General features: G+C 40.6%; 1 protein-coding gene across 9 annotated transcripts in view; it reads left to right on the top strand.

Annotated features, from left to right (window-relative positions):
• MAP3K20 (mitogen-activated protein kinase kinase kinase 20) overlaps window positions 1-12,827 on the top strand; it is a 169,863-nt gene that overhangs the window by 88,257 nt on the left and 68,779 nt on the right. For all 9 annotated transcript variants that reach the window (XM_069577192.1, XM_069577189.1, XM_069577190.1 and 6 more), the window contains 2 exons: window positions 5,013-5,041; window positions 5,162-5,299. In XM_069577192.1, the coding sequence (XP_069433293.1) occupies window positions 5,013-5,041; window positions 5,162-5,299 (167 nt within the window). The remainder of the gene's footprint in view (window positions 1-5,012; window positions 5,042-5,161; window positions 5,300-12,827) is intronic.

Genomic DNA, 12,827 nt, shown 5'->3' with positions numbered 1-12,827 from the left:
AAAGGTCCCCTGGAGGAGGAAATGGCAACCCACTCTAGTATTCTTGCCTAGATAATCCCATGGACAGAGGAGCCTGGCGGGCTACGGTCCATGGGATTGCAAAGAGTCAGACACGACTGAGTCACTGAGCATGCATGCTCAACAGGAAGTCACTGGGAAATAATCTAGAATCTGGTAGGAAGTATCAGAGTTTATAACTTCATTTATTTTCAATTCTTGCTCAGAATTTCAATTTAAAAAGTGTTTAATGTCTCTCCCTTTAATATAGTGTATCAGTATATCTTAAATATCCCATGAGATAATGGTTAAGTTATTCAAACTGTCTTCATGAAACTAACAATGGAGAATGTTTGCATTTTTTGAAATTATAGTTGTGTAGTTACTTGACAGTAAAACGCATACACATTGAAACAATATAGAGCTAACTTTGAACAATTTGGGGAGGTAAGAGAGAACAGTAGAACTTTCATTTTCTAAGTTATATAGTTTTATGACGTTAGATGTTTAAATAAACACTGGTCTTATGAAAAGATAGAAGTATTTTTTAAATAACTGAATATAATATTAACAATATTTGAAAAATGTATAGCTTATCATATATAGTATTAGATTTAACCTTAGGCTATTTCTGGGTATTGGGTCATGAAAAAATTATTTTCCCCACTTGTCAAGGTCATTAGTAACACCTATTAAGTACTGATAATATACCGTGTTCGAGGCATTGTGTGGCTTACAAAGGAAATGCTAGAAACATTCCTTTAGGATTCTGTCCTTGACCTTCTCCCTTCTTACATTTTATTCACCCACTCCCATAAAAGCCCTAGTTGATCTTCACATTGTCAAATAGATCTCAACTTCAGAACTATGTATGTGCTTATTGAACATATTCACACAGGTATTTTGTATGACCCTAAAATGTGCTGTGTCCAAGTCTATCTTTTCATCTTCTCCCTGTCCCCTAACAAATTATTCCTGCATTCCCCTTCTCAGTGAGTGACAATACCAGTTGCCTAATCCATAATCAAATTTTTAAAAAGGAGTTCCTGTTATAACCATTATGCCACATTGCCTCTATTTTATTTCCTCTTTGAGTCCTCTTCCTCTCCCATAGCCAGTCCTCCAAGCCCAGCTGATTCTGCTTCCAGCCTGTTTCTTGACTTGGTCCACTTCTCTCCTGTCCTTGTCACAGACTTAGTGCAGGCATCATCATCTCTCTTGGACTTCTCCCTGCCTGCAGTGATCTTCCTCGCGTTCTGTCCCTCTGGGCACATTTGATCATTTCACTCCTCTGCTTAATATTGTTCACTGGCTTTCCATTTCTCACAAAGGCTCTTCTGGACCTGGCCCACACTTTCCAAAACTGCAAGCCTCTTCCTCTGCTCCTGACCTTTTTCACGAGCTCACTCTTCTGCTTGGAAAACATGCGTCTCTCCCCCACTTCTCCTCTTTCTGGTTAGCTCTAATCTGTTCTTCAGGTCTCAGCATAGCATCATTTCTTCCAGAGAACTTCAACCTCCTTACAATTTGACTTCTTAGACTGCTGTTTGGTCCTATGGTAATCTCCATACCTCTCATCACAGAACTTATCCCACTTTATTATAGGTGTTTGCTTAACTCTGTTTACCATTAGACTGTAAGCTCCACCAGAGCAGAGACAATGCCAGTCTTGCTCACTTTCCTCTGCTAGAATATAGTAAATGGCTTTGCCCACAGCGTGTGCTCAACAAATATTTGTTAAATGGATGAATGTATAATGTAAATAGATAAGCATTATCTCCACCTTCAAGAAAATTACTCTTCAACCAGAGGGAAAAACCGTATTTACCATGAAGCAATAATGCTAATGACTTGATCAGTAGAATGTTGACAGTCTAGTGTCAGAATCCAGGTGAAAATTTGGTTCCCTTGACTGCAGCTGATCTATAACTTTTTTACTAGACAATGCTACATTTAATTTAAAACGAGGTCTCCAGTTCATTTCAGTTCAGTTCAGTCACTCAGTCGTGTCCGACTCTTTGGGACCCCATGAATCGAAGCACACCAGGCCTCCCTGTCCATCACCAACTCCCGGAGTTCACTCAGACTCACGTCCATCGAGTCAGTGATGCCATCCAGCCATCTCATCCCCTGTCGTCCCCTTCTCCTCCTGTGCCGGGGGCCAGCGTGAGGAACTCCGCCCATGGCAAAGGTCCTGAGGAAGAAGGCTTGGCGCACAAAGGCGTGATCAAGCCTCAGGAAACCCCCTGTCCCCGAGCCTCTACCCCAAAACCAGAGTCTGTTTTATGCTCTCACCTACACCTCTGACTTTACAGGGGGCTCTCCCCCATCACCATTTCTCTCGGAGAAGGAGTTAACTTGCAGCTCCAAGGCAATAAAAATTCCTGGGTGTGACAAGAGTGTTTCAGCTTACGGACTCCTCTGAAGGTTATCTAGCCCACCTGTATAGGTTCGTCTGGCCACGATTGTTTACAGCCTCCCAATCTGAGAGGCACGAGATGTTTTAGACTTACTAAAGGCAAATTCTTTCGGGGAGTTAGAAATTATTAGTATAGTGGGTTGGTTAGGAATTATACTGGTGAAGGGTTTTTCATTTGTTGTGTCGATAATTGCTGCTAATTCCCTGCTCTGGGTAGGACAAGGATGTCTCAGGTCAAACCTCTGCTGACAGACTAGCTTGTGTGACAGGATTATCCATACTGCTGCCACTACGCACATGATTGTTTACTGCCTCTCAACCATAAACAGCACAGAGAGTTTTGGAGTATTTTGAGAGTCTTAATTAGCATAGGGATTTTTCTTCTTGTTGAGTCAATGATTGCCACCAGGCCTCCATATCCGTAGGCACCTGGGAATATATGAATCAATGTATTTGGAATATAGACAAAGAAATATAGTAGTTTTTAAGGTTAGCAATACTAGACCTTTTAAGTTAATGAATTTTCTCTTTTGTAACAGATCACTGTACTTTGTTATAAATCACTGTGTCCTTGCTATGTAAAAATGTAACTTTATCACTATCTTAAGACTAAATAGATCTTAAGGGGAGCATTGGTGAAAGAATTTTCATTTGTTGGGCTGATGTTTGCTGCTAAATCTCCATATTCCCTGCCCTTATAATGAATATAACTAACATATAGGAGAAATAAGTATTAACCTTTAAGCATATAGGAGAAATAAGTATTAACCTTTAAGATTAATCATGTTAACCTTGGGTTAAATAAATTCCTTTCTTGATTGTAACTCACTACACCCTCACCCTATAGGAATGTAACTTTATTTGGAGGGTGGTGCCTGGTTTAAGGAAAAACACCCTTGGAAGAAATAAGTTTTTTGGTTATCAGAAAGAAAGGATCATAAAATGTCAGCAGGTCTCATGGCCAGATGATGTAAAATCCCTAAGACCTTTTTATGTGAAGCACCTGATTTTGATAAAGATCAGGACTGCTGACCCCCGCGTGACTCTGTATTCATCCCTATATGTAACAAAAGGTATATAAGCAAACCCCAAAATAAAGAAATTGGATCAGTTTCCGGAAAGACTGATTCCCCCATGTCGCTTCTTTCTTGCTCCCTGTTTTTCTGGCTGAATTCCCATCTGGAGCATGGATGCTATTCCACATAATCCAAGTTATTCAGCCTCTTTTTCTCCATTAATCTTCCTACTACACTATCCGTTTCTAATCTCTCTCTATATCTGTAATTAAATATGTATTTTTCCAAGGACGCCGACTCCGTCCCCACCTTCGAATCACCCTGGATCCACTGGGGCTGGACCCCGGCACTCCTGCCCCCAATCCCTCCCAGCATCAGAGTCTTTTCCAATGAGTAAGCCCTTCGCATGAGGTGGCCAAAGTACTGGAGTTTCAGCTTTAGCATCATTCCCTCCAAAGAAATCCCAGGGCTGATCTCCTTCAGAATGGACTGGTTGGATCTCCTTGCAGTCCAAGGGACTCTCAAGAGTCTTCTCCAACACCACAGTTCAAAAGCATCAATTCTTTGGCACTCAGCCTTCTTCACAGTCCAACTCTCACATCCATACATGACCACAGGAAAAGCCATAGCCTTGACTAGACGGACCTTAGTCGGCAAAGGAATGTCTCTGCTTTTGAATATGCTATCTAGGTTGGTCATAACTTTTCTTCCAAAGAGTAAGCGTCTTTTAATTTCATGGCTGCAGTCACCATCTGTGGTGATTTTGGAGCTCCCCAAAAATTAAGTCTGACACTGTTTCCACTATTTCCCCATCTATTTCCCATGAAGTGATGGGACCGGATGCCATGATCTTCGTTTTCTGAATGTTGAGCTTTAAGCCAACTTTTTCACTCTCCACTTCACTTTCATCAAGAGGCTTTTTAGTTCCTCTTCACTTTCTGCCATAAGGGTGGTATCATCTGCATATCTGAGGTTATTGATGTTTCTCCCAGCAATCTTGATTCCAGCTTGTGCTTCTTCCAGCCCAGTGTTTCTCATGATGTACTCTGCATAGAAGTTAAATAAGCAGGGTGACAATATAAAGCCTTGACGTACTCCTTTTCCTGTTTGGAACCAGTCTGTTGTTCCATGTCCAGTTCTAACTGTTGCTTCCTGACCTGCATACAGGTTTCTCAAGAGACAGGTCAGGTGGTCTGGTATTCCCATCTCTTTCAGAATTTTCCACAGTTTATTGTGATCCACACAGTCAAAGGCTTTGGCATAGTCAATAAAGCAGAAATAGGTGTTTTTCTGGAACTCTCTTGCTTTTTCAGTGATCCAGCGGATGTTGGCAATTTGATCTCTGGTTCCTCTGCCTTTTCTAAAACAAGGTCTTAGAGCCCTTTTAATCAGCACCTCATAGAATTAGTTTTGTATTTTTATTTTAATGTCAGCTCCATTTTGTAAAATCTTCAGTGTGGTAAATACATTGATTTTACTGTTCAGAATCCCACATGAAAGACAAAAATACACGTTTATGATTTTTTTCAGGATAACTCAAACTGGATGACTTTCATAATTTATCTTTTTTTCCCTTTTAGTTGTTATAGCTGCTGATGGGGTGTTGAAGGTAGGACTACTAATTTTTTAATTTTAAGAAATTTGGTTAATTTCAGATGTAGGTTTTATGACTGATGCTTGTTTTATTAGTCAGTAAAAAGAAAGTTGATACTCCTTTCTCTTTTCTCAGATCTGCGATTTTGGCGCCTCGCGGTTCCACAACCATACAACACATATGTCCTTGGTTGGAACTTTCCCATGGATGGCTCCTGAAGTCATCCAAAGTCTCCCTGTGTCTGAAACTTGTGACACATATTCCTATGGTGTGGTGAGTTCATTTCTCATTTTTTGTTGCCAAAGGGCATTAAAAAGCAAACAATGTACAGAAGCAGGGCATAACAGTTTAACATGGTTTTAAAGCAATGATACTGTTCCTGGTAGAATATCCAGTGCAGTGGCAACAGAGAGAATATTTTCTATTAGAAGGTTTACTCTGATCATGTTTTAGTTATTTCGTCCTGTGTTGAGAAAAACCAGTGCCATGTGCAAGGAGCACATTAGATGGATCCTCAAATAGTATTAGATCTGATGCCCTTCTGCTTTTCTGGGAGGTCGTGTGACTGTAGAATATCTCTATAAGTCAGTGGAAATGTAGAGCCTTTAGAATGAGACTTCACTGTAGTGTGTTGCTCCAAAACCACCCGTAGATGTGCTAAATGAGTTAATTAACAGGAAATTTTTGAGTGTCAGCCATTAAAGTGATGAGTGAGTTTCCGGAGAATGCAGAAGAAAATGTACTTATTGGTACATGGCCTTGCCCATGTGTGCTGCAGGTCTCGTAGAGTGACTGTCTGAAACCTGGATCTAAGGTGTCACAGAAGAAGACTGGCCAGGCAACGTAGTTATAAGAGTAGAATACTGTGGGGCTTGGGGGTGGGAGGCTCAAGGAACAGAGACCGCAGGAACCAATCAGTGAAGAAGCAGAAGGAGGAGTTGCTAGAGGAGGAGTCTTGAGATGGACCATTCCTGAGGAATAAGTTGTGTCTGAATTAGCAGAGGAAGAAGCGGGGCAACAGGAGAGTGGAGGGGTGGGAGGGGAGAGTGCGCAGGGCAGCTCTTTGTGGAGGAAGGAACTCATTGGAGCCTTTTCTTGAGGATAAGTTTTTTATCCCTAAAAATGCTGTATATATATATATATATATATATATATATATATATATATATCCTTTACAAAAAGCCCAAAATAGCATTTGGAGGGAATTCCCAGGCAGTTCAGTGGTTAAGATTCTGCACTCCCGATGCAAGGGGCACAGCTTCCATCCCTGGTCATGGACTAAGATCCCACATGCCTGTCGCAGCCAGCAAGGCTTTAACAAAAAAAAAAGTACTTGGAACCCCAGTCTTCACCTCTCATCTCTTGATCATACTGCCTCTCTATATTGTTACTTCTTTGAAGGACATTTTCATAGTAATGGGGGAGAAAGCTGTCTAACTTTAGACCAGATCAATATGCCTCCTCCTCCTGACTTTCTGTGTTTTCAGCTAAGGTGATAGCTGATGGTACAGGAGGATACCAACATCGTCAAACCCATTCCTGTTTCTTTAGAGTCAGTCGGGCTCTAGGTACTTCCTGCTGGCCTCAGTAAGTTCTGGGCTGGTTTCAGTTCGCAAGCTTTTTCTGTCATACTACATCTTATGTGTACCAAATGTATCTAATATCAATTTTATTGGCTATTGAAAAAAAATCATGTCATAAATGAAATACATGTTTTTGGTGAAAGGCTGAAATTATAAAGTTTGGAAGACAGTAGCAGCATCAGGCTAAATATCTAATTTTCCTTAATTCTGTGCGTCTCTAAGAATGAAGGCTATAACTTCTTTAAAAAATTAATATCTTTTTCTTTTTAAAGTATTATTTTATATTGGGGTATAGTTATAACCTATTTTAGACAGTGATCAAATAGTTCTTATCAAAAGAAAAGGAAAAGCCCAGAAGTTTGTGAAGAAATAGATTCTAAAGCTGGTCCTGTATGTCAAAAGTTACTACATTCTGGGCTTCCCTGGTGGTTCGTTCAGTGGTTAAAAATCTGCTAGCCAAAGGAGGGGAAACAGGTTCAATCCCTGCTCTGGGAGGATTCCACATACAACTAATTCTATGGGGACCTAAGTGCATCCATCACAACTCCTGAGCCCACACACACCAGCTACTGAAGCCTGAGCACCTAGAGTCCAGGCTCCACAACAAGGGAAGCCTGTGTTCAGCGAAAAAGACCCAGCTCGGCCCAAAATAAATAAATAAATATATTTTTTAAATTACTACATTCTAACCATCCTCCAACTCAACTGCCAGGGAGTATGAAAATGGAGAAATTTGTTGCAATTTAAGACTTTTTGTGAGATTATTTCCTTCTAATGAAGTTATGTTCCTTCATTTTAAAGTAAAAGCCTATTTATTGTGTCAGGCACTGTGCTAGACACCAACTTGCTGCTGCTGCTAAGTCGCTTCCATTGTGTCTGATTCTGTGCAACCCCATGCCCCTGTCCCTGGGATTCTCCAGGCAAGAACGCTGGAGTGGGTTGCCATTCCCTTCTCCAATGCATGAAAGTGAAAGTGAAAGTGAAAGTGAAGTCACCAACTTAGGGCAATTTAAATTTTACTTTGCCTGCTTCTTGGGTCCAGCATTTCATTTTATCCTGTGGAATCAGGAACCATCAAACTTTTTCTATAAGAGACGAGAGAGTAAGGATCACTTACAGTATCTCTGTTGTATATTCTTTTGTTTTATACAGCCATTTAAAACTGTTAAATGCAGTCAGCTATCTGTAGGGACCATAGTTCTCACTCTTTCCCCTTGCCTGTGGATGTAAACATGTATAAATACATTTCGACGGCTAGAGTTTTTAAGTTACATTGCACATTCATGTGAATTAGATTTTTAAGGCTCACTTGAGCACTCTGCACGTTCTTGTGCAGTGCTTTTACTTGTAAAAGTCTCCCCACGTCTTAGAATTTCCCTCCCTCTGAAATCTTTGACTGGAAAGACACAACTGTGAGTTCTGTATAGAGTGAACTTTGGGGTTCAGTATCATCTCATTTATGAAAGCACAGTTCACACTGCCTTTTCCCAAAGCTTTACAATTGCCCAGGACTTTGTTTAAGTGTGCCCACCTGCTTTTCCTTAGCTGAAATGGAGTTTTGGTTCCAGTGACCAGGAACAAATTCCCTTCTACGTAGAAATTACGAAAGATGTGAAGAGAGGACTTTGTGGAGCTTAGGGTCTTCACTATATCTTTTTATAATCCATTTCACTCATTCCACAGTAAATGCTGCCCCCCCACACCATATTAAATGTAGTTTAAATCAAGACTTCTGAACCTGCAAATGTACAGCTTATTTTATTAAAAAGCTTTCCTTTCAAGGAACTGCTCACCACTACTCAGTAGATGGGCCTTGAACCTTTCTTTTTATGAATTAGGTTTTCAATCTACTTATTTACTGATTCTACTTTTGTTTTGAGAGATGAAAAGTGAAAATGTTAGTTGCTCATTCGTATCCGACTCTTTGCAACCCCATGGACTGCAGCCCGTCAGGCTCCTCTGTCCATGGAATTCTCCAGGCCAGAATACTGGAGTGGGTTGCCATTTCCTTGTCCAGGGGATCTTCCTGATCCAGGGATCAAACCCAGGTCTCTTGCATTGCAGGCTGATTCCTTACTGTCTGAGGTACCAGGGAAGCCTTGCTGCTGCTGCTAAGTCACTTCAGTCGTGTCCGACTCTGTGTGACCCCATAGACGTCAGCCACCAGGCTCCCCCGTCCTATCAAATGCTTAACAACTCTTTCATCAAGTAATCAATCTTACAGCAAATCTTAGAGCCAGTCACTGGACCTTTCCAGGGTTGCTCTGCATTTACAGATCTGATGTTGCTCTTCAGGACTTGTCTGCTTCAGTCACATGCTTTTAAATATCAATTCTATATTCCTATTAGAGTCTTCTTTTAACTGGGTGGGGCGGGGGAGGGTATGCCTTTTCAGTAAATCTGTTAGTTTTAAAATAGCGACTGCTCTTTTACTCTCTGAAAGAGGTTTACTCAGAATGCTGGTTATTCTTACCCCGTGGCTGCATCAGCCGAATTTCATTCAGAAGAGTACGCATATGCTCATTTAGTTATAAACAACAAATCAGGATTTTATTTAATCACGACTCTTGCCTGTTTTACTCTCAACATTAGTGAAAGGAAAAGTACAGAGCGTGCTTTACGGATCCTGTTTGTTTAAACCATCACAAATTTTTTTTAAAGTCAAGAAAGCATCACATGCCCAAGGTAGTAGGCCAGGAGAGGATAGTTGTTAAGGTAGGAACCATGTTAGTTTTAGAAGTTTATAGTCCATAAACTCTGAAAATGATATCTATCTAAGGAAGCAGTGCAGATATTGAGAGTTCTTCACATCCTTTCAGAACAGGTGAGTAAGAAGGACTTCTTTGTCAATAGGTATATTTGCCTGCATAGGACATCCCGTAGTTCATTAGAAGTCTGTTTCATTCATTGAGCCCCCCTACTCACATAGCAGTCACATGCAGATGAATAAGACCATAAAAAACAGTTGTCATTTTTGAAACCCAACCAAAAAACCCCAGTGTATTTTTGCTTTTTATTTTTCTTTCTCAGACTTGCTGTAAGAATTTAGCCCCTTGTAGTCTTAAAGTCCCTGGCCCTCCGCAGCGTAATTTAATTAACCTTTGGATCTTCTTAACACATTGTGAGACTAGCCAGCCTTGTACAGCCTTAAAATAAACATGCTGGTGAAATGCCAGAAATGGATCTTGTGACCCTTGCTTGTACGCTGGTAAACTTCACTAGGCAGGCCATTGTTGGTATTTTATAAGGAAGTAGATTTTTTTCTGTCCTCTTCTGATGACGTCTCTTGAAGGAGTGTTTAGGATATTGTCCACAAAAGAGAAAAGAGTTCAGGAAAGCCAGAATCATTGAAGAGTAAACGTTCTGAGAACCCAGGCCTAACCACTCTTTAAAAACAAAGCTCTCCTAATGGCAATGCAGAAAGGATTACCTGCTCCAAAGCTTCTCAGCCAAAACCAGTTTTGAAAATAAAGCAACTTCAGAATGAGCATCACTGCTTCGCTTGTCTGTGAGTCCTGTTCCAAAACCACCCAGCTCAGGTAATGGCTTTCCATTGTAAAAGAAAAGGCAGGAAAAGTACACAGCTTTGTCCAAGTTTCTCTTCTGTAAGCTGAAAATAGAAATTTTCCTTGCAAGCACAGTTTAAATGTAGGGATGTCTCAATATAACATGAGTTGGAAAATATTTTTAAGGTGAAAGATCACAATAATGTTTGGCCTGCATCCCCATAACTGATATTTTCAGGCATAGTTTAATATATTTTTAGACCTCCAAGTGACTTCCTCAACTAAGCTACTTTTTTTGTGCCAAATGTGATTTTGCTCAGTAGAAAAAGCTGTTGTCCTATCTCACATCACCTACTTTTTGATACATTCTGAAGTTGGCAAATAAATAGTAGGGAATCATGAGATGTGCTGACGCTGGAATTGAACTCAAGATCTCATTTGGGCTTCAGGATCCAGCAGTTCAGGACGCCACTCTTGCCAGTTTCACATCCATCAGATGGCTACTCCTTGTGGTAGGTCTTTAGAGACACAGGAGGGACTAGAATGAAACTATCTTACTTTTTCCAGGGTTGGAACCCTTAGAGAAATATAACTCTGATCCTATTAGATTTTTGGACACTTTCCAGTGGAATATTTTGGGATAAAGAATGGCATAAATCTTTTTCTGCTGTCATTCCCCAGGCTCTTAGTTCTGCCTCTTACCCCACAAAAAACCCAAGCAGCGTGTGTGTGTGTGTGTGTGTGTGTGTGTGTGTGTGTGTGTGTGTGATGTGTATTGTGCAGACAGGTCAGAAGGCCAGACTCTGAAAGGAGGGGCACAAGGCTGCTCATCTAAACATTCTGGTGTCCTGGGCATTTGAGGCAGAGTCATTCTTTCCAAAGAATGCCAAACCCCTTCATTTTCTTGCACTTTATACCCCTTCCCGTCTGAACCCCAACACCAGGAAGTAGTGATTGCAGTAAATTGAGGGGCTTCATTTCCTGCTCATCCCTCTCGCTCCTGCCATTTCTCCACCCCTCCTCCACCACCACCATCCCCGCCCACTGCCCAGTGTCAGGTGACCACGTACCTGTTCTGGTTCCCATCTTTCCTGAACTTCCAGCATTTGCTCGAATCAGCCCCTTCTGGGGTGCCCCTTACCTTTTCCTAATCACTTCTGTGACTCGAATAGAATTATTCAGTAGCTCTTCTAAAGAAGTACCTTACACACTTGATTAAAAGCCCAAAGAAGCTTCAGGGAATTATTTTTCTCCTGCTTGAGCAGCATCTGCCAATTTCCCTGATTTTCCTGCTAATTACCTTAGTATATTAGCCAGGACTCATTTTAACATGTTATGGCTTGAGTAAGACTGAGCACTGGCTAAGGAAATAGTGGGTATCAGACTTGCTTGAATAGAGTGTATATTCTCAGTCTGCATTCTTATTTAGAAGTGAGTTTTTGTTTTTAGAACAACAGAAATGTCAAGCAGAGGTGCTGCGTGTCTTTGCTTCTGCCTTGGCTCCAAACCTACCTAAACTAGGGCCTGCTGCACTCTCGTTCTTCCATCTCCAAAGTTACCTCTTGTTGAGACCTTGACTTTCAGGGTGAGACAAGAAGTTCACATTCTAGCTCTGTCACCTGATAACTGAATGCCTTTGGGCAAGTTTATTTAACTTCCTTAAGCTTTAGTTTCCTCATCTGTACAATGAGAATGATACCCATCTGATGGGACTGAGATTAACCAGGACAGCATACCTAAAGGCTTAACAGAGAACCTGGAACATAATCCCTCGATAAATGATAGTGGCTGTTATTATCATGCTATTATTGATAAAATTGTAATTGTTTTTGCACTTCACAAAAGTATCAATAGACTCAAATCTGGATACTCATTTGTATAAATAAAGTACTTTATTGTATAAATAAAGTAAAACTCTCCACTGTGGTTGTTGTTTACTTGCTAACTTGTATCTGACTCTTTGACCCCATGGACTGTAGCTGGCCAGGCTTCTCTGTCCATGGGTTTTTCCAGGAAAGAATACTGGGATGGGTTGCCATTTTCTGCTGCAGGAGATCTTCCCAACCCAGGGACTGAACCCGCGTCTCCTGCATTGACAGGCAGATTCTTTACCATTGACTTACCTTGGCAGCAAAAGTCTCCATGACTCAGAGTTTAAAGAGAATACAGAATCATTAGCTGTTTTCAGCATTTCGCACATCGATTTGCTTTGTTTCAGCATTCCAGTGCAGATTTATTAATCAAGCTAATCTCAAGGATTGCAGAGAGATAACGTATACATACATTTGCACACGCATGCACATGTGAACAGCCTATATATGTACATAGGTGTTAATGACATTTTAGAATATAATTAGTAGATTATATCATAGGTGGATGAAAATAAATCCCTTAGACTGACTCATTTGGAGAAAGAGTTCTCCAAACACAGAATCTAAATGTTAGTCTTGTAAGTATCCACCATTGTGAAGTAAGTGGTTTAGCCAGTGATTTGGATTTGGGGCTCAATTTTTTTTTTGTTAATGAGACTGTTACTGAAGCTTTGAAAATATGTTTGATTTCCCAGTTATTTCCATACAGAGAAATTTATCAGAGATTGAAGGTGCAAAGAGTTTTGACTAACAAAGTGTAAAATCTAGTTTATGGTGAGCCATGGGAATTCTGTTAATTTACAAAATACAGTTAAATCACTTAGGCACATTGGTTTCATAA

This window comes from Ovis canadensis, chromosome 2 (genome assembly GCF_042477335.2).
Source record: "Ovis canadensis isolate MfBH-ARS-UI-01 breed Bighorn chromosome 2, ARS-UI_OviCan_v2, whole genome shotgun sequence".
Classification (NCBI taxonomy): domain Eukaryota; kingdom Metazoa; phylum Chordata; class Mammalia; order Artiodactyla; family Bovidae; genus Ovis; species Ovis canadensis.
This window is presented reverse-complemented; position numbering and strand designations above follow the sequence as displayed.